The sequence below is a fragment of the Pipistrellus kuhlii genome, unplaced genomic scaffold, assembly GCF_014108245.1.
Source record: "Pipistrellus kuhlii isolate mPipKuh1 unplaced genomic scaffold, mPipKuh1.p scaffold_m20_p_22, whole genome shotgun sequence".
NCBI lineage: Eukaryota > Metazoa > Chordata > Mammalia > Chiroptera > Vespertilionidae > Pipistrellus > Pipistrellus kuhlii.
Window position 1 is genome coordinate 8,330,117 of NW_023425521.1, and position 20,583 is coordinate 8,350,699.

Below are 20,583 nucleotides of genomic sequence, written 5' to 3' on the forward strand. Positions count from 1 at the left end.
CAGCCGCCCAGGAGCCAGCAAGTCCCTGCTCCCCAGCTGCCTGGAGCTGGCAAGTCCTCGCTTCTATCTGGAGCACCACTCCAGTAGCTCCCTCATAGCTCCCTCTGCCGCCCCCCTTCCCCTCATAGCAGGTTTCACACCACTCTGTCCCTGTATATGCAAATTAACCTCCATATTTGTTAGGTTAAGTTGCATACTCACTCTGATTGGCTGTGGGTGTAGCGGAGTGATGGTTAATTTGCATGATTCTCTCTTATTAGGTAAGATATGCACACACATACACAACTGCATTCCATCAGCAAATGCATTTATCGGACTCTATTATATTTGTCTCAGTGGGGTCATGTGTTAGCTTCAAGAGATGACAACAGCCAATACTGGGCCAGACACTGTGCTGGAGCATCGGTGCCCTGATCGGTCCTTGGCCTTCACATGGTCCACTTCAGTGAGAGACTGACCAGACTCTTCGGCTGGGCCAAAAACGGGTCTGAGCCCACCCGCTGTGGGCAGAGGAGCAGGGCTGGGAAGAGCTCGGCAGCCCCCGGGAAACCATAGTGACGGTTGGAGGGGGCCCTGTCCCAGAAACAGGAGGGGCAGCCCAGCTGGATAGTACCTGAGTCAACTTGACCCCCAGAGCAGATGGGCAGGTGAGCCCAGTAAGTGCTCTTCCCTGCTGTCTCCTCTTCCTGCCGCTCCGAGTCCCTTCCCAGGCCCGTGCCGTGACTTGGAGGAAGCCACGGGAGTGCCTGTGGAGTGTGCCTGGAGGTGACACAAAGCTGGAAAGAGTGACTAGCACCAACGTGGTTCGTGACCCAATCAAGATTTCGGGAGATGCCGAGAAACTGGAATGCTGAGTCTCAACCCTAAGAAAGTGACAGGAAGTCCTGCCTTGATCGTAAGGATGGGGCTGGGGGTGAAGGCCAGGGCTGTGAGGGGCCTAGAGAAACCGCCGTTGGGCCCTCAGACATCTGTCATGGACGGAACTGGCTTTGCTGTCTCGTTCCAGGTTTGAGCCGGAGCAGGGCCCAGGAGGGCAGACCCAGCACCAGGAGGGGGCTGCCCATCAGCCCGAGCTGCCCAGGGGCCAAAGGAGGTGCTGAGAATGAGTGAGTGAGGAGTCTGTTTGCTTCTGGTTTTGAGGGTTTGGTGTGTGTGTGTGTGTGTGTGTGTGTGTGTGTGTGTGTTTGCATGACGGGGGTTGGGGGGAGATTCCAATGGAGAAGAACAGACGAGGCAGAAATTGTTTTTTGGGTCGGAGGTTGGACTCGGATTCCTTCCAGATAAGCGCAGATGACTTAGGCCTGTCCTTCCCTGTGGTGAGTTCCTGGAGGAGGCTTCCTGAGCGGGTATGAATCACAGGAAGTGGGGAAGGGAGTGGAGAGGAGGGACCAGGAGAGCTGAGCATTCGGTAGGGTGGGGTGTCTCATGTTCCAGACACATGCCCTCAGGGGTGGTTAGGAGCAGGTGAGAGAACAAGGCCCACGGCTGACTCACTTAGGACAATTGAGTTTGCACCTCAGAGTACAAAGGAGATTTCATACATTTAGGTTAAAAGGCTCAATGACCAAATGAATTTGGGGGACGTTGGGATACAAACAGATTTTGATGGCATTGCTGTTCAGAGGCCCTTCATGTGCTAACAGCTTGTTCTCTAAGATGGGATATACACTTACCCCCAAAGATTGCCTTTCATTTATTTTTTTAAAAAGGGAGGGCCCTAGTCGGTTTGGTTCCGTGGACAGAGCATCAGCCTATGGACTGAAGGGTCCTGGGTTCAATTCCAGTCAAGGGCACATGCCTGGATGGCGGGCTCCATCCCCAGTAAGGGGGCATGCAGGAGGCAGCCGATCAATGATTCCCTCTTATCATTAATGTTTCTGTCTCTCTCTCCCTCTCCCTTCCGCTCTGAAAGCAATTAAAAGAAAAGGGGGGGGGGGGGCTGTTTGGAATGGCAGCAGTAATGTTATGTTTCCATCTAATCTTATTTTCTTTTTCTCTTTCCAGGAAGACATCCCCAGCCTCTCCTTTCGTGGAGACCCAGCACCAAAGGAAGGCCTGGAGCCGGCCAGTGCAGGCCACACGCAGTTCACTCTGCAACCTGCCTGCTGACTGACGAGTCCTCTGGGGATGTGTGGTCTCTGGCTCTGGACTGAAACTGGCTCCAGCAAAAAGGCCAGAAGGCCTGGCTGGTGGACGCTGACCTGCGGGAAAGGCCTCAGGCATGGCTGGAACCGTCAGAGCACTTTCACCTCTTCTCTGAGCATTCGACCTTCTCACCTTTTACAGACTCACTGCCCTGTGAATGGGAGTCTTGACTTCCTCTGATCTCTGCAATTTTGCAGGAAAAGACTCTTTCCCCAACTTGTTTAAAACACACGCACGCGTGCGCGCGCACAGACACACACACACACACTTACGTAAATACCTGAAATACTGCAATGCCAACCTTGGTGCAATCATTTCGCCAGGAAGGTGGGCTGGCGTAGGAGGACAGGAGCTCCACAGAAAACCTGTTTGTGGTCGAGAAAGGAGGGGTTCTTCTCCAGAAGAGGCAAGTCCAGCCATCCCTCCTGTGGGAAATGTGAATGAGACATGTGCCCTAATTTTTTAAACAAGTTTTTATATATCCTATTAATAAAAGGCTAATATGCAAATAGACTGAATGGCGGAATGACTGGTCACTATGACATGCCCTGATCACCAGGGGGCAGACGCTCAAGGCAGGAGCTGCCCCCTGCTGGTCAGTGCGCTCCCACAGGGGGCGTGCAGCTCAGCCAGAGGCCAGGCTCACAGCTGGTGAGAATAGTGGCGGTGGCAGGAGCCTCTTCTGCCTCCAGGGCAGCACTAAGGATGTCTGACTGCTGACAGGCCTGCTCCCCATGGCGACCAAGTCTAAGCCAGCAGTTGGACATTCCCTGAGGGCTTCTGGACTGCGAAAGGGTGCAGGCTGGGCTGAGGGACACCCCTCTCAGTGCACAAATTTTGTGCACCAAGCCTCTGTGTGTGTGTGTGTGTGTGTGTGTGTGTGTGTGGCTAATATGCAAAGTGACCCCCCCAGGAGTTCTAGCAGGAGAGCGGGAGTTCGATTACTTGCTATGACTTACACTGACCACCAGTGGGTGTCATGGAATGAAGGAAGGCCCTGATCAGCCCTGATCGCTGGCCTAGGGACCCTACCCATGCACGAGTTTTGTGCACCAGGCCTCTAGTAGATAGATAGATAGGTAGATAGATAGATAGATAGATAGATAGATAGATAGATAGAGATAGATTTCAGAGAGGAAGGGAGAGAAGAGAGAGGAGAGGAGAGAAGAGGAGAGGAGAGGAGAGAGAGAAAGAGAGACATCAATGATGAGAGAGAATCATTTATAGGCCGCCTCCTGCACCCCCACACCCCTCCTGGGGACCAAGCCTGCAACCAGGCATGTGTCCCGATGGGGAAATCAAACCTGACCCCCTGGTTCATAGGTTGATGCTCAGCCACTCAGCCATACTGCTGGGCCCTAATCTGTACCTACCACAGATACCATCAAAGCTCTGAAGTCACGTGGGCTCCGCAAAGCCTTTGGGCCTGAGGCCCCCACCTCGACCTCCCTTGCTTAAGTTTTGACAGCAGTGTGACAGGAAGTTTCCAAAACAAACTTCTGTGAAGAAACCAAAACACAAAAGCACCAGGAGAGATGGCTTCGAGCCTAGAAGGCCCTGCGTGGGCACGGCCTTGACCGCCCTGTTGGTCCCTGACGTTGTCTACTCTGTGACGTGGCTAAGCCCGGAGTTTAAAACGGGGCTGGCCTCTGGGAGCGAGATCCCTGCTCGAGGGGGGAGCCTCGTGGCCACCCAGCACCCACCTCTGCACCCAGCTTTGATACTCTCTGCCTATTGAGACAGTCCCTGTGCTAGGGCAGTTTCTTTCTTTCTTTGTTTCTGTGGTTTTTTATCGCTAGGCGAGGTGGCAGATAGGAAGTGATCGGAGAACTCGATGGTTCTTGGTCACAGACAGGTTTCCGTGGTGGAGCCTGTGGAACACGGAGACCCAGCTCAGGGATGTGGACTAGCTTCCTGCAGGGGCAGCCGGTGGCTCACCCTGGAGCTATAGCCTTCATCCTAGGCCCCAAGAGAGAAGAAAATGGCATGGCAGTTCCTCAAAAAATTAAACAGAACTACCGTGTGACACAGCAACCTCTCTCCTGGGTCCGGGCCCCCGAGTCCAAAGCAGGGAGATGAAGAGATACTTGTTCACCCACAGTCACGGTAGCATTCTTCACAACAGCCAGAAGGTGGGAGCAACCCAAGTGTCCATCGACGGAGGAGTAGATACACAAACGTGGTCTATCCGTACCGGGGGATAGTACGCAGCTTTAAAAAGGAAGGCGATTCTGCCCTGGCCGGGCAGCTCGGTTGGTTAGAGCATCGTCCCTCGATGCCAAGGTTGTGGGTTTAATCCCCAGTCAGGGTGCAGACATGAATGGGTGGGTGGATGTATGTGGAGCAACAAATCAATGTCTCTCTCTCTAATCAAAAGTTTTTATTTTAATGTAATTAAAAATTTAAAAAGAGGAAGGAAATTTTGACATGTGCTACGGGATGGATGAACCTCGAGGACATTGTGCTCAGTGCAACAAACAGTCAGAAAAGGACCAAGATCCCACTTAGATGAGGTCCCTAGAGTCGTCCAATTCCTAGGAACAAAGAGTAAAACAGTGGCTGCCAGGGGCTGGGGGAGGGGTGACAGGGGACTGTAGTGCTTCTCCGGGAAGTTTCAGCCTGGGAGGATGGAGAAGTTGGGAGATGGAAGGTGGTGCACAGCAGTGTGACAGTACCGGATGCCTCAGACTGCACACCAAAAAAGACTAACGTGTGACTTTGTTGGCTGTGTATATTTTAATCACTTTTTTTTTTTTTTTTTTAAGGGGGGAGTGGACGGAAAGTGATTAGCGGACGAGAGAGGAGAACCAGGCACAGGAAGCACGTGACTTCTGGGTGGAAGGGAGAAACCTGAATTCACACATCAGAACCCAAGACGCCCAGCGGCAGCATCTCATGCAGCTCCCACCTCTCGGGGCGCCCTGGACCCCCGGCCGCCCCGCCTTCCCCGTCACTCACTCCGTCCAGCAGATGACAGGTAAGGCCACGCTTCTCACCTCCCTTGGCAGAGTGGAAGGGGTTTGGGATGGAGCATCAAAGCCTGAGTTTCAATCCCTCCCCCGCCCTGAACCTTCCTGTTCCCTTCTCTCTCCCCTACACACCCCCCAAGTGCAGGGTTGTGGGGGGAGGAGGCTGGAGAACTCACAGGTCCCCAGCTCCACGGAGCTCCCGTGTGCTCTCTGAGTTCAGGAGCCGTGCTTTGTGGTTGTTTCCTGTTTTTGTCCTTTTGTTTCCTCTCCTGCTCTGTACCGGCGACAGATTAAGAGCCTCGGGGCTGCCTTCTGGTCCGGGGGCCCACGCGGGTGTGCCTGGGCCACGTGAGCCGGGCTGGGGCGTGGGAAGGGACAGTCCCCAACTTCTGGGGCTTGCATCTGGGGTTGATGACGAATCCCAGCGACATCCCCCCTCCTCCGTGAGAGGGGACTTCCTCCCATTCCCAGAGCCTCCTCTTTTGTCTAGGCACGTGGGAATTTGTCTTTTCTCCTGGCATCCTTTTCGTAACATGTAATGTGTGGCACATAACGTAACATAGGTAGCACACATTTATGTTCAGCAGGGTAGTATGGACAGGCCTGAACCCAACACTCAACACAGGGATGACATGTTCCTAAATCTTGCATCTCTACCTGTGCGTTCCTCGCCTCCCACCCAGAGGTAGCCACCTTCCGGATTTTCTTAGTGCTTTATCACATATGCATGCCTATTCTACTTTGTTTCATACTTCTTGGCATAAATTATTTATAGTCATTTTTAATTGTGGTAAAATTCACATAACACAAAATGTGTACTATCTTAACCTTTTTTTTTTTTTTTTTTTTTGGTGTGCTTCTTTATCCATAGTTGAGACATGTATAGTAAAATATCTCACTATGCTGGTGGTTTGATCTCTTGGTAGTTTTTTCAAGATAGATGCTGACACATTTAGAACTATTAGGACTTTCTGGTGAATTGATCCTTTAATTTAGGCAGCCATTTTATCTCCAATCAATATCTTTATCCTAAAAGTCCTCTTTGTCTGATAGCAATAGTTGGTTGTGTTGAGTACATTCATGTTTTTTTGCAACTAATCTCGAGTTTTCTCATACGAAATGGAAACGTGATCCATCAAACAACTCATCAGGCACCGGCAACCACCATTCTACTTTCTTTTTCTGTGAATTTGTAACGTCTTCTTTTCAAAAAATATATTTTTGTTGATTTGAGAGAGGAAGGGAGAGGGAGAGAAAGATAGGAACATCAATGACGAGAGAGAATCATCGATTGGGTGCCTTCTGCATATCCCACATGAGGGAGAGAACCCCCACCCCAGGCATGTGCCCTGACCAGGAATCAGACCATGACCTCCTGATTTATAGGTTGACGCTCAACCACTGAGCCATGCCGCTGGGCTGGAACATCTTTTTAATCTTGTTCCTGTTTTCATTCCTACGAATGTTTACTTGTGCCTTCTTTTGTTTCTAAACAGATATGCCCATTCTGTTTATTTTCTCAAGAACTGTTTGGCATTATCCATCCTGTCTACTTTATTGTCTAGTTTATTGATTTCTGTTCATTATTCTCTTTGAGTTTACTTTTGGGTTTACTTTGTTTTTTATTTTTATTTTTCTAACTTTTTGACTACTTACATTGGATGCTTATTTTAGACTATTTTCTAGTACAAGCATTAAAATTCATACAAGCTAAATAAGGATAAATAAATAAATAAATAAATAAATAAAATTTATACAAGCGAGGTATAAATTTTCCTCTAAGTACCATGTTTGATGCATCCCATAAATTTTTTATATGTTTTTTTCATTACTATTCAATGCTAAATCTTTTAAAATGTGTTATTACCCCCCCCCCTTTTTTTTTTCCTTTGACCCATGGGTTATTTAGGGCATGTTTTTACATTACCAAATATATGGAATTTTAAAACCAACCTTTTAAAAAATTTGAATTCTCTGATTTATTGGTACCTAGCAAGCTTTCAAATTGTGTTTCAGCTCTTCTATTCATTTACTGATTTTTTATCTGCTTCATTATTCATAGTTGAAAGAAGTGTATTAAAGTCTCTTGCTTTGATGGGGGTTTTATCTCTTTGTTCACTTAGCTTGTTCCTAGTAAGTATTTTTATCGTTAGAGTCCTCTCTGTCTGATGTCAGCGGAGCTTTCCTGGCTTTCTCCTGGTTACTGTTTGCCTGGTTACTGTTTGTCTTTTTCCTTCCTTTGACTTTCCACCATTCCATACTCCTGTGTCAAGATCCGGGTCACGCCCATTTGCTAGTCACATCGAAAATTGTGGTTTCTAAGGGAACCAGCCTGAATCACATTAAAAACCTGAGGATTTGACCCTGACAGGTTTGACTCAGTGGATAGAGCATCAGCCTGCAGACTGAAGAGTCCCAGGTTCTATTCCGGTGAAGGGCATGTACCTTGGTTGAGGACACATCCCCAGTGAGAGGTGTGCAGGAGGCAGCTGATTAATGTTTCTAACTCTCTCTCACCTCTCTCTCTGTAAATAAATAAATAAATAAATAAATAAATAAATAAATAAATAAAATAAAATATATTAAAAGAAAGATAATTAAAAAAAAATCTGAGGATTTATAAAGATCATGGAACCCTGGTTGTCCCAGTTTATAGCCCAGCTGTAGCCTGGGGGACAGCAGCAGGAGAAAGATGTGCTAAGTGGGCCCTCAAGAAGGTGGTTTGGGCTGTTTATTAAGACTGTCTTTCATTCGTTTGCTAATCCACCATCCATGCAGCTACTGACTGAACGGTTATTAAGACCTACTGTGTGCCAGGCAGTGTCACTTCCTGGCGGCTATAGCTCCTGCCCTCATAGATGGAAAGGCCAGTGGGGAGGGAGGGGAGACTGACCTGTGAGCTCTCAGGAGGCAGTACGCCTGTTTAACAAAGCCATGCGCACAGGCCTGGTTGGCCCCAGCTGTGACTCAGTTTCCCCTTCTGTAAGATGGGGACAGTAACAGGACCTGCCTGGTAGAGTTGGGGGATTCATTAGTTAATATTTGCAGAGTGCTTGTGACCAGTAGTCAGTAACTGTTCATTTTATTGTGTTACTGGTGTGATTGCTTTTGTAGTGATTGTTATTATTATTCCGACCCAGTGGAGGCCACAGAGCCCCACAGCAGGGCCCACTGTCTGATCGGCTGGGGCGGCCCCTCAGCCTCTAGCTTGGGGGGGACGAGTGTTTCCCGCAGCCGCACCGTGGGCTGGAGTTCAGTCCCACTCTCTTCTCCATCTTCTCTGAGTCATTCCGAGGCCCGGCGAGCGGCCTGCCTCTGGCTTCCCTGGGTCCTTGCTGACAAGCGCTGCCCTCCACAGCCACACACTGTAGTAGCAGCAGCCAAAGAGAAAGGCATGGCCTCTCCCCGCCCTCCCAACCCAGGAGCAAGGTGTGGCCTGAGCCCTGAAAATGCTGGGCCATCCCTTTGGCAAGGCCCCATCTGCGGGGGGAGATGGGGGAATAGGGGGGCACGGCTGAGAAAGCAAGGAAGCCTGCTGCTTGTCCCCCGGGCCTCCTGGCCACAACGGGAGCCATAGAAGCCTCCTGGCAAGACCCTCCCACCATCGGAACCCCCCTCACTGCTCACTGCGTCCGAGGGTCCCGCAACAGGTGACAAAGCTCCAGGAAACACACGCAGCTTGTCAGACCCTAACCCCAGACCTCTGCTCCCCACCTGGACGGGGAGGGGAGACCCCAAAGTCAGGTCCGGAAATGGAGGCTGAGGGTTTGGGCTACGGTCAGACTGATCCCATAACCTCTGTCTGTGCCTGGGCCGAGGGGGTTGGGAGATTTCCTGAGGTTGTCGCCTCAGACCTTCCCGTATGGGCTGAGCAGGGACAGGTCGGGGCTGAGAGCCATGCGTGTCTGAAGGTTTATGTGGATCTGTGCGGGGCTGTTAGCTGGAGTGCCTCCAAGTCTAAGGTGACCAGACGTCCTGCTTTTGGCGGGACAGTCCCGATTTTTAACAATTTGTCCCACGTCCCATGGCGTTTTAAAAGAGTCTCGATTAGCCGAAACCAGTTTGGCTCAGTGGTAGAGCATCAGTCTGCAGACTGAAAGGTCCCGGGTTCGATTCCGGTCAGGGGCATGTACGTTGGTTGTGGGCACATCCCCGGTAAGGGGCGTGCAAGAGGCGGCTGGTCGATGTTTCTCTCTTATCGATGTTTCTGGCTCTCTATCTCTCTCCCTTTTTCTCTATAAAAAATCAATGAAATATATTTAATAAAAAATAAAAAAAAAGTCCCGATTTTTGGAAAGAATCCCGAGGGACGCGGGACAAATTGGTAAAAATTGGACTGTCCCCGCCAAAAGCGGTGACGTCTGGTCACCTTATCCACGTCCCACCCACTTTCCCTAGAAAAGCGCCGCTCTGTCTGCATTGCGAGGGTGACCCTGTTCTGGACAGGCCCTGACTGAGGACCCCAACAGTGTGTCCTGTGAGATCTGGGGCTCCCTCATCTGGGGCGTGTGGTCGTCACTGTGTTCTGTGCCCACACAGCGCCCCGGAATCCTGTGTGCACGCACAGCACCCACACACGTGTGTGCAGGCACGTCACTCACACGCGTGTACCTCTGCCGGAGCACGCCCAAGGGTCAAGCGGTGGCGCTGGCGGCAGCTCCGCCCTCCTCGCCGGACTCGGGCAGCGTCCACGTGGCTTCCGAGAACTGCTCAGAGAATGAGAGGAAATGCGGTCACCGGCTCCCGAAGGCCCCGCCACCGCTCCCTGACCCCTCGCTCTGTCTCCGCAGGCCCCCTCGGCCGCCGGCCCGCGGACGCCGTCTGAGATGGCCCCTCTCCGCCGCTGGGGCCTGCCCGCCGCGCTCCTGGCTCTGCTCCTCGGCCCAGGTGAGCGGCCGGGTCCGAGGGCGGCCGCCTGCGCCCTGGCCGCGGGGCGGGCGAGCCCGGCGTCTCCGAGGCGTTGGCACGGGGCCCCGCCGCAGGGTGCGGTGGAAACCCGGCTTCCCTGTTGTCTGGTTCATTGATTTCTGTTCATTATTCTGGGCGCAGGCGAGGCTCCCGGCCGGCGGACACCAGGCTGCGTGGCCCCGCAGCCTCTCGGCGTGTGGGCGGGGCAGGTCGTGGAGACGACATGGTGGGCGGAGTGCGGGCCTCAGGAGGGGAAGCAGCTGGGGTTCAAGAGAAGGTGAAGGCATGCCCTCGCCGGTCTTCAGATGCGGCCCTGGGCACAGGAGAGGGGGCAGCGGGCCTCACCCTCTGGCTCTGCTCAGAGCGAAAGTGAAACCGCTCCCAGCGGGTCCAGAGGACGGTGAGGGGAACCTACCACCGGGTGCCACCCACCCTGTTTTGGACAACCTGCCAGGTGCTTTTATTTTATTTATTTATTTTTTAAACTTCAATCTATTTTTTTTATTATATCTTTATTCTCTTTTCCATTCTTTTTTAAAAATATATTTTATTGATTTTTTTACAGAGAGGAAGAGAGAGGGATAGAGAGTTAGAAACACCGATGAGAGAGTATCATCCATCAACTGCCTCCTGCACACTCCCTACTGGGAATGTGCCCGCAACCAAGGTACATGCCCTTGACCTTGACCGGAATCGAACCCGGGACCAACGCTCTCTATCCACTGAGCCAAACCGGTTTTGGCATGCCAGATGCTTTTAAAGGGCTGTCTCACTGGACCGTCACATCCACTTTGGGAAAGGAATGACTGGCCAATTTCACAGATGAAGAAACTGAGGCTCAGAGAGAACAAGCACCTTGCCTGAAGGTCACGTAGCTGGCATGTGGTGAACTCAGGATCCAAGCCCAGCTCTGTGTACCTGCAAAGCCTGTCTCTTGCCACTTCATTGTATTCTGCCATCTGGGGGCTGCGTGAGGGCACGGCGCTGGCACAGGCTGGGCCCCGCTGGTTGGGATCGAGGACCTTCCTGGTCATTGCTGAGAGAGAGGGGAGTGCGGAGGGCTCAGTCTCCAAGCATCACATGCTTCCTGAGTCCGTCACACACAGGACAGTGGGGAACGGGCCCTGCCTTCTAGATGCTCCGACATGGCCGAGGGAGAGTCCGGACGAACGTGAATCACTGGGACATCCCGGGGCCATGGGCGAGGGGCCCGCTTCCGTTCTGACCTCCGCTTCCCCGCATTCTTCCGCGCTGAGCCACAGCATCCTGGCACCTGGCGGTTCCTTCCGCAGACACAGCACCCCCACCCCCCGCCCAGGGCCTCCCTGGGATACGCCCCCAGATGTCTGCAGGGCTCACCCCCACCCCCCTCGTGTCTTTGCTCAAATGTTATTTCAGTGAGGCCTGTGCTAAAGTGCCCCCCTCCCCCTCCCAGTACACATACACCCCCGTTTCCTTTCCCAGGCACTTACCACCGTCCAATGGGCTGGATGTCTGTTCATTGTTATCTGTTTTCTTTTCTTTTTTTAAAATATATTTTATTGATTTTTTACAGAGAGGAAGAGAGAGGGATAGAGAGTTAGAAACATCAATGAGAGAGAGTCATCAATCAGCTGCCTCTTGCACACTCCCTATTGCACAACCACGGTACATGCCCTTGACTGGAATCGAACCTGGGACCTTTCAGTCCACAGGCCGACGCTCTATCCACTGAGCCAAACCGGTCTCGGCTATTGTTATCTGTTCTCTTCACTGGGATGGGAGCTCTGCAGAGGCAGGGTTTGGTGTGCGTTGTGCACTCGCGCAGAGCCTAGGACAGTACTTGGCACACAGCGGGTGTTCAAAGAGTATTTGAGGGAGAAAGGAGAGGAGGAGGGATGGGCTGAACCTGGGCCACGGCCCACCTCCCTCTCAGAGAGGCGGGCAGAGGCGTGCAGGAGGGAGGGCACCTTAGGGCTGGGCCCTGAAGGTTGGCTGGGTTCCCCCTCCATGGGGGCAGAGGGGCATGAGGAAGACGTATCTGTCCGGCGGTGACAGGCTGGAGGAGGGGCAGCCAGAGGCAGGGAGACAGCCCTTGAGGCCTGAACAAGGGTCAGGGGTCTCGGAGCAGAGGGCCATCCCTGGCCTTCCTGCTCTGGGCCCGCCCCCTCGGTCAGACTGGGCCGCTCACTGGGCGGGACGGCGGGGACGTCTGCTGCCCAGAGTCTCCGGTCTTCCAGGGGCCGGGGTGGCGGCGTTCGACGTGTACGCGTCGCCAGAGCAGCTGGTGGTGAAGCACGGGGCGTCCTCGGAGATCAACTGCAGCACCAGCTGCCTGCAGCCGACCGTCAGCGGCTTGGAGACCACCATGAGCAAGGTCCTGCTGGACAAGCAGCCTCAGTGGGAGCGCTACAGGGTCTCCAACTTCTCCACAGACACCATCGTCTACTGCCACTTCACCTGCTCCGGGAAGCAGATGCTTAGGAACATCAGCGTCACCGTGTTCCGTGAGTGCCTCTCGCAGGGCCCTCCTCCCCCCCCCCCCCCCCCCCGGCCAGAGCCTGTCCTGAGTGCTCTGTCCCCCCAGCCCCCCTCCCCCCACCCGGCTCCTGGGCTGACAAGGAGCAGTGCCGAGCCGTGGGCACAGGGTCTGCTCCCACCCTCTGGCCTCCCTGGGCCGCTGGCAGCCCCGCCTCGAGGCCTGCTAGAAGAGGGCGGTCACAGTGCTCAGCCTCCTCCCAGCGCAGCAGCAGCCCCGTCTGTCTGTCCGTCTGTCTGTCTGTCTGACCGTGGAACACCCCAAGCCCCCTGACAAGCGGTGGGGGCACCAGCGGGAGGGCTGCACGCTCTCCAGGGGCGGGTGAGGAGTCCCCACGTGCTTTGCTCCTCCCCTCGGCGAACGTGGGCCCCTCACACACACACACACACACACACGCACACGCCTGCCCACGGCCATGGAGGCCAGGAGGGGCTGGTTCTCCCACCATCGCGGCCCTAAGGCTATTGCTTGGATCCTCCCCCTGGACCAAAGAAAGGGCGCCCTAGATCCAGCACACTGTCCCGGGGTGATGGAGGTCTGGCTCGGAGGGAAATGCGGGTTTGAGAGGGGTTGGAGGAGGCTGTGAACTGACCCTGGAGAACGAAGGCAGGTCTGGCGTTGGCCCCGCCTCTTAAGTGAGAGCTCACAGTCCATGCCCGGTCCCAGCGAGCACTCCCTTCTGCGTCTCTCTGAACGCAATCACTCAACTGTTCAATTTTTAAAAAAATATATTTTATTGATTTTTTTACAGAGAAGGGAGAGAGATAGAGAGCAAGAAATGTTGATGAGAGAGCAAGAAATGTTCATGAGAGAGAAACATCAACCAGCTGCCTCCTGCTCACCCCCTACTGGGGATGTGCCTGCAACCAATGTACATGCCCTTGACCGGAATCGAACCTGGGACCTTTCAGTCCGCAGACCGATGCTCTACCACTGAGCCAAACCGGTTTCGGGTCAACTGTTTAATTTTTAAAGTTCTGGAGAGGAAGGGGACAGATGCAAACACTTATATCTTTCTCATTGGCTGCACAGTTTTTTTCTCTCTCTCTCTCTCTTTCTCTCTCTCTCTCTCTCTTTAATATGTTTTATTGATTTTTTACAGAGAGGAAGAGAGAGGGATAGAGAGTTAGAAACATCAATGAGAGATAATCATTGATCAGCTGCCTCTTGCACACCCCCTACTGGGGATGTGCCCGCAACCAAGGTACATGCCCTTGACCGGAATCAAACCTGGGATCTTTCAGTCCTCAGGCTGACACTCTATCCACTGAGCCAAACCGGTTTCGGCTAGCTGCACAGCTTCTGATCCTCTCTTTGGAGACAGTTAACCACCTCCATGCCTGTCCACCGCAGACACCATCATGTTCCTAGAACTGCCACCCAGCGCCCCTTCACCCTCAACTGCCTCCTTCTTCCTCTCTTACCCGCTGGACGACAAGCCCAGCCGGGGACCTGAGCACACGGTGCCCATAGGGGGTGCTCTTGGCTGGGTGGGCCTGCTGGGACTGTGCCCCCACCTCCCCATTCCTCCCCCACAGACCCCCCGGAGCAAGTGCTGCTGAAGCTGCAGCCCACGTGGGTGACGGTGGGCAGAGCCTTCACCATGGAGTGCCGGGTGCCGGCGGTGGCCCCCCTTGAGGACCTCACCCTCACCCTGCTCCGTGGCCAGGAGCCCCTGCACACGAAGACCTTTGAGGGGGCCACGGCCGCCCCACAGGAAGCCAGCGTCACCCACAACAGCACGGCTCACAAGGACGACGGTCGCCACAACTTCTCCTGCCGGGCGGAGCTGGACCTGCGGCCTCGCGGTGGGGCCGTCATCCGGAGAACCTCGGAGCCCCAGGCGCTGGAGATCCACGGTGAGGAGGAGGCCCCGCCTGCCCGGAGGGCGGGGGGAAGGGCAGTGCACTCGCTGTAGGCCCTTAGGGAAGTCAGAACCTCAGCCCACTCTCCGCCAGCTCCCAGGGTAGGCACCAGGGGCCCCACCCCCGATCCCGAGGGCTTCCTCTTATGCTCCCTCCTCCCTGACGCTCTCGCCAAGCCCCCAGCGTGCACCTGGACCAGGTGCCTGGCCATCAGTGAGCTGTGTGACCTTGGCCAAGTCAACTTCCTCTCTACAATGAAAAGGTTGACCTAACTGACCCCTCTGGTCTTCTAGAACACCACTGTTCTTTGGTTCTTTTTGTTGTGATTAGTCCTCACCTGAGAATACTTTCCAATGATTTTAGAAAGAGCAGAAGAGGGGGGGAGGGGAGAGAGAGAGAGAGAGAGAGAGAGAGAGAGAGAGAGAGAGAGAGAGAGACATTGACACGAGAGACACACATTTATTGATTGCCTCCCGCACGCACACCCCCCGACCCGACTGGGAATCAAACCCACAACCCTCATGCTCATCTACACCAGCCGGCGGTTCTGTGACTCTGGGTGGCAGGTGTTCCCTGTCTTCAGAGCGTTTGATACCCTGTTTCCCCGAAAATAAGACAGTGTCTTATATTTTTTTTCTCCCAAAGTTGCGCTAGGTCTTATTTTCAGGCGATGTCTTATCTTTCCATGTGCTAGGTCTTATTTTCGGAGGATGTCTTCTTTTCGGGGAAACACAGAAACTCGCTCGGCTCTGCCCAGGGAGGGGTCGGCGTGCACTGCCCAGACCATGGTGTCCAGAGGCCACATGCTGTCCTCACAGCCTCCCCGGGGCCTGGCTGGCCGCCTGGACCCCAGCTCACCTTTCCCCTAGTCAGTGCCCCATTTGTCACTCATCCCGGTGACACGCGGTGGCTGCAGGATGGAGGGGGGTGGATCTCACTCCCCCTTGGGCCCTGGCACCTAGGACCACAGCACTTTTTTTTTTTTTTAATCTTTATTGTTGAAAGTATTACCTGTGTCTCCTTTCCCCCCATGGACCCTCCTCAGCCCCTTCTGCGGCCGTGGGTTATGCATATGTGCGCACAAGGCCTGAGGCCTTCTCAGACCGCTGCCCCTCCCCCCCCAGAGCCGATGCCGGACAACCAGATGGTCGTCATCATCGCGGTGGTGTCGGTGCTGCTGCTCCTGTTTGTGGTGTCCGTCCTGCTGTGCTTTGTCTTCGGCCAGCAGTGGCACCAGCGGCGGAGAGGCAATTACGGGGTGCAGGCAGCCTGGCGGAGACTGAGGCGCTCCTTCCGGGCGTAGCCTGCCTGCGGGGCGTGGCCCTGCCACGGCAGCCACCGGACTCAGCGTGGCTCTCAGGGACGTGGCCCGTGGCCCGGCCACGGCGGAGGGACAGTGACCAGCAGCCGAGGACCGTGGGCACCTTTCCTTTTCAGGGCTGAATACAAACACCTGGACTTAACCCTGTGCCTCGGGTCCCCTCCTGGGAGAGGACTTAACTAACGGCCGGGAAGGTGACTGACTCACTGGGCCTACACTTCTCTCCCCAGACGCCTCCTCAGGGTCCCTCCACCCTCTGCTCACAGCGGTCTCGGGCCAGCCAGTGCTGACCAGCCTAGGCACTCCCGGGGCGCAGTGACATGTGTGCCCTGGCCTGGCAGGACTGAGACTCTGTTCCCTCACGCCCTCGGGAACGCGGGCCACTCCCTGTCGGAGCAGGACATGGCCAGCAGAGCCAGCTTCCTGGGGTGCGGTGGAGGGTGGGGACCCCAAGGGATCTGGCCCGGCTCCAGGACCCTCCCAAGCAGGACTCTTCCGCCTCTTGGCCTTGACAGAGCTGTGGACAACAGAATCGTCTTCTCTCGCCTCCTGCTCCATTATTAGTCCACGCTGAGACTCCACAGCCCTGGCCTTCCCAGGGAGAGGGGTGCGGGACGGAGGCCTGGGGGGGCTCTGGTTCCCAGCCTCCCCCTTGTCCGGGAAGCAAACAGTGGGGCAGAGTTAGGTGTTCGTGTGGGTCCCGCGCCTTAAACAGTGAATAACCTAATGCAATTACTCCAGACAAGAGGTCGGCTGGTTCCGGGTCTTAATGGGAAGGAGAGGGGACTGATTCACCCTGGTGGGAGGGTCTGCTCGGGGTTGAGGCAGAGAAGGGCTGTCGGGTGTGGCCTGAGCACCAGCGGGGCCCTCGGGGGGCCGTATCCAGCCTCGCAGTGCAGCTGGTGTGGGCCCCTGGCCAGCGTCTGTCTTCACAGTAAGCTCTCAGCATCATAGTAATCTGGGGGGCGGGGGGGAGCACCTCATCTTGACTCTCTCCTGCCTCAGGGGACCCCAAGGAGGGAGAGGGAAGGGGACAGGCCAGTGGCCTGCAGCAGTGACAGTACCCCCGCCCTCAGGGGAACAGGACCCTCCCGATCCATCCCTAGGCCTGGACCCTCCTGCCCACACACCCTGCCCCTACCTGAAGCCGGGGGTACATCCACACCCACAGTCCCCGTGGCGCTGGGGGGTGGAGGTGGGGGCACGGCTCTCCTGGGATGGGGGTGAGAAAAGAAATGCCCCTATCAATCAGAAGTATCCTCTGCGGTTAGACCCACAATGATCACCTCCCCTCCCCTCCAACCCCACCCCCAGCCCCAAGACAGCTTTTCCAGCCCAGCCCTCCGCCTCACTTACACCCCCCTTCTCCTGGCCGGAGGGCGCGGCGGGGTCCTGGGAGCCTCCTGCAGGGGGCGCTGTGGGGCAGGGGGCAGGAAAGGCCCTGGCCAGAGCGGCAGGAGGCCCAGCGCGGGCGGCGGGCCGGGCAGGTAGTGGTGGTGGAACACCACAGGCCCTTCCTCCTGGGCCTCCGGCTCCTCGTCCTCCTCACTCTCCTCCACGAGGACCTGGGGTTGTGCGAGAGGGGAGGGGAGATGGTGACACAGGGTCGGGCTCTCCCCAGCCCCACTCCTCTGCCTCTAAATTATCTTTCCAGACACGCATCGCATCGTCAAATGGTGGTTGATGTTGGCTCCCTGCAAGCAGGCACTCGGGGGACATTTTGCAGGCGGGAAGCCTGAGGCTCGAAGAGCTTGAGCCGCTGGGCTAAGGTCACCCAGCTAATAAGAGGGGAGCGGGGACCGGGAGAATCCAGGTTCGGCTCCGGAGCGGGGGTGAGGGCCCAGGCCCTGGAGCCGCTCCTCCCTGGGCCGCTGAGGGCTCTGCCCGCCTGGGTGGTGGCCACACCCTCGCCTCCAGCCATCAAGCCCCATGTGGCTGCCCACGGCTGGTTCTAAGGCCTCCTGCCCCTCCCCGAGCCTCTCCTCACGCCCAAACCCGGCGGGCACGCAGGCAGGGCACCCTCCTGCGCCAGCACAGCCACGGTGGCCTGGTGTTTGTGGTCATTCATTTATTCACTGGCTTCTCAGCGAACATCAGCCCCTAAGTGCCAGGCGCCTGCAGCCCAGGGGGGGACACACAGCAGGGACGCCTCCTTGAAAGCAAGGCCTGAGGGGTCTGGATGAGGGAGCCCCACCCCCACCCCACGGAGACTGGCACAGACCCAGCCGGAGAGGGGCGGGCTGACTTCCTGCCCCTTTCACCTGGTCCTCTCTCTCAGGGGATCCCCCAGGTGGATCCCACCCCCGGACCTGCAGGTGGGCACCCCGGGGGTGGGGGAGAGCTCCCCCCCATTCCCCCCCCCCCAGCCTCGCACCTGGGGGCCAGGGAAGGCGGGCCAGGGGTTGAGCGCTGCTGCCACCAGGCGACCCAGGATCAGCTGGTGCATCTGCGCGTTCTGCAGCAGCAGCAGCTCCATCAGGTCTAGGGGGCCGAGGTTCAGCGGGCTCAGCCCCCAGCCTCTGCCCCCCCAGCCTCTGCCCCCACCCCAGCCTCTGCCCCCACCCCAGCCTCTGCCCCACCCCAGCCCTCTGCCCCCCCCAGCCTCTGCCCCCACCCCAGCCCTCTGCTCCCACCCCAGCCTCTGCCCCACCCCAGCCCTCTGCCCCCCCCAGCCTCTGCCCCCACCCCAGCCTCTGCCCCCCCTCAGCCCTCTGCCCCCCCCAGCCTCTGCCCCCCCCCCCAGGGCCTTCCCCCCTCTACACCCAGCTCTGGGGCGCAGGAGAGGGTGGTGATGCAGCCCCAGTGCCCAGGCCGGTGCGGGGGAGGGAGGTACAGGGAGCCGGGAGTCTCACCCTCCTTCACGCGTCCTGGCTGCGGGGGTGGCGGTGGGACGGCCCACGGGAGGGGCTGCAGGACCGTCACCCAGGGCTGGGGAACGGGGGACTCAGCCAGGCCAAGCGGAGGACGGATTAGGGGTCCAGCCCCTCGCCCCCTCATGCACACCCCCCCCCCTTCGCTGCCTCCCTAACCCCGCAGGGGCTCTAATCCCCCTCGGCGCCCCCTTGGCCTCCCCGCTCCTGCCAAGTCTCTCCCCCTCCAGCTGGGGTCGCTCTCCTCCTCTCATCCCCCCCTCACCCCCTCCACGGTTCGGACCCCTCCCGCCCACCCCAGACCCTCCCCGGGCTCCCGGCCTAGGCAGCCTCTGCCCGGCTCAGCCTCACCACGGGGGCCGCGCTTGGCAGCGGGGGGTCACCCCCGCGCCCTCCGGTCCCAGAGGCCATGGCCACGGCCTTAGTCAGGGTTACCTTGTCAGGGTTACCTTGTCAGGGTTACCTTGTCAGGGTTACCTTGGCGACGGGACGCCAAGCCTCCTCCCGCCAGAGCGGTCCCGCCCCGCCCCGCCCGCTCCGGGGCCTGGGGCGTTGGCTAAGTCGTCACCTTCAGCTCTCCGTCCTCCACCTCCAAGGGCCTGGGGTCCCCAGGACCCACCCCCACCAGAGGCCCGATGTCCGCCCCCAAACCCCCAGCTCCGGGCGGGGCTGGGTCTCGTGTCTTATTCCTCCCGCAACTCCAGACCCTTACGCACCCCCCGCCCCCAGCCCCCAGCCTCTGACCTGGGGGCTCCTGTTTGGTGAGTGAATGAGCGGCTGGAGAGGCTGGCCCCAACTCAAGACACTGTTTTCCGGTCCCAAAGCCCCACTGACTTAGAATCTTGATGAATCAGGAATAGAGTTCTGTAGGATCAGGCGGGAGGAGGGGCGGGGCAGGGAGGTGGGCAGAGGATCTGCTGTCTGTCGCTCTGAGTCAGAGGGGCATCCTTGGGCCAAGGGTGGTTTCTGGAGCAGACCATGGAAGGAAGCACCAACCGAGTTCACGGAAGGGTTGGCCTCTTACCCACCCCCACCCCCACCCCCTTCCCCTTTGTCTGCTCCCTGCTCCTTGGCCAGGGCGGAGAAGCTGGGAGTTGAGCAGCAGGGCCCATTATTGTCCCCCATCCTGGAAAACTTACCAAAGCGTGCATTCTTTGACAGGAAGTTACCAAAGTCTTCTTTGCTCAAGAACAGGTGAGCGGGGAGATCTATTTCGGTAGCTGTGAACTTCGTAAGATAGGCCCTGAGCAGCAGTCAAGGAAAATCAGGACAGGAAGCTGGGATTAGCACCCGGTGGTTTGCCCTGCCCCCACCCCCGCGTCTGTTCAGCAGCCCTTCCCGGCAGTCCTGGCCCCGGCGTCTAAAATCAGAATGACCGGTTCCACCTCCTCCTTCGTGCCTCTGTCCCTGTCTCCAGGGGAGGGGGGAGGGGGTGTCTGTGGCAGCACATTCGCTGCCCTTGTGGGTCTAATGGCTTCAACGGCCGCCAACAAACAGGATGGGGCCCGGTGGTCACAGGCCCGGTGAGTGGGAGGACACCTTTCCCTCTCCAGCCTCTTCCAGGGAGAAAGACACGCCAGTCCTTGAGCTGACCATCAGCTGCCTCGACCCAGGAGGGGCCCGTGTGTGCCAGGCGCCTTCTGAACACAGGACACGGCAGTGTGGCCTCCTGGGTCCAGCGGTGTTGGGAGTGGAGACCCGCCATGAAAAGAGAGCCAAGATACAAGACTGTGCACAGTCACCCGTGGATCCTGAAGGGGGAGGACTCATCACTGAGGGATGAGTTCTGAGGGAGGGGGAGGGGGCCAAGTAGTGTGGGTGGAGCGGGCACCCAGGCTGGGGACACGGCCAGCAAAGGTGCAGGTGCAGGAGTGGGCAGGGCCTGTGATGACCCAGTGAGTCCAACTGCCTGGCTGAGCCGGAGGAGCTGAGCAACAGGAGGTCCCAGCAGCCCAGGCAGAGACAGGCCAGGCTCCGAGGCCTGGTG

The 20,583-nt window shown here is 56.9% G+C and overlaps 2 protein-coding genes across 2 annotated transcripts; one reads left to right on the forward strand and one right to left on the reverse strand.

Annotated features, from left to right (window-relative positions):
- The first annotated feature begins 4,933 nt into the window (after positions 1-4,933).
- ICAM2 (intercellular adhesion molecule 2) lies at positions 4,934-16,266 on the forward strand. Its single transcript, XM_036451084.2, has 5 exons — positions 4,934-5,122; positions 9,905-10,001; positions 12,242-12,508; positions 14,079-14,399; positions 15,530-16,266. Exons 2-5 carry the CDS (start codon positions 9,941-9,943, stop codon positions 15,706-15,708), a joined length of 828 nt encoding a protein of 275 aa, XP_036306977.1. The 5' UTR covers positions 4,934-5,122; positions 9,905-9,940; the 3' UTR covers positions 15,709-16,266.
- A 142-nt stretch (positions 16,267-16,408) lies between these two features.
- On the reverse strand, positions 16,409-18,880 carry PRR29 (proline rich 29). Its single transcript, XM_045586315.1, has 5 exons — positions 18,579-18,880; positions 18,101-18,207; positions 17,083-17,291; positions 16,868-16,938; positions 16,409-16,684 (listed from the first exon to the last, which is right to left on the reverse strand). Exons 1-5 carry the CDS (start codon positions 18,721-18,723, stop codon positions 16,656-16,658), a joined length of 561 nt encoding a protein of 186 aa, XP_045442271.1. The 5' UTR covers positions 18,724-18,880; the 3' UTR covers positions 16,409-16,655.
- Between the last annotated feature and the right edge of the window lie 1,703 nt (positions 18,881-20,583).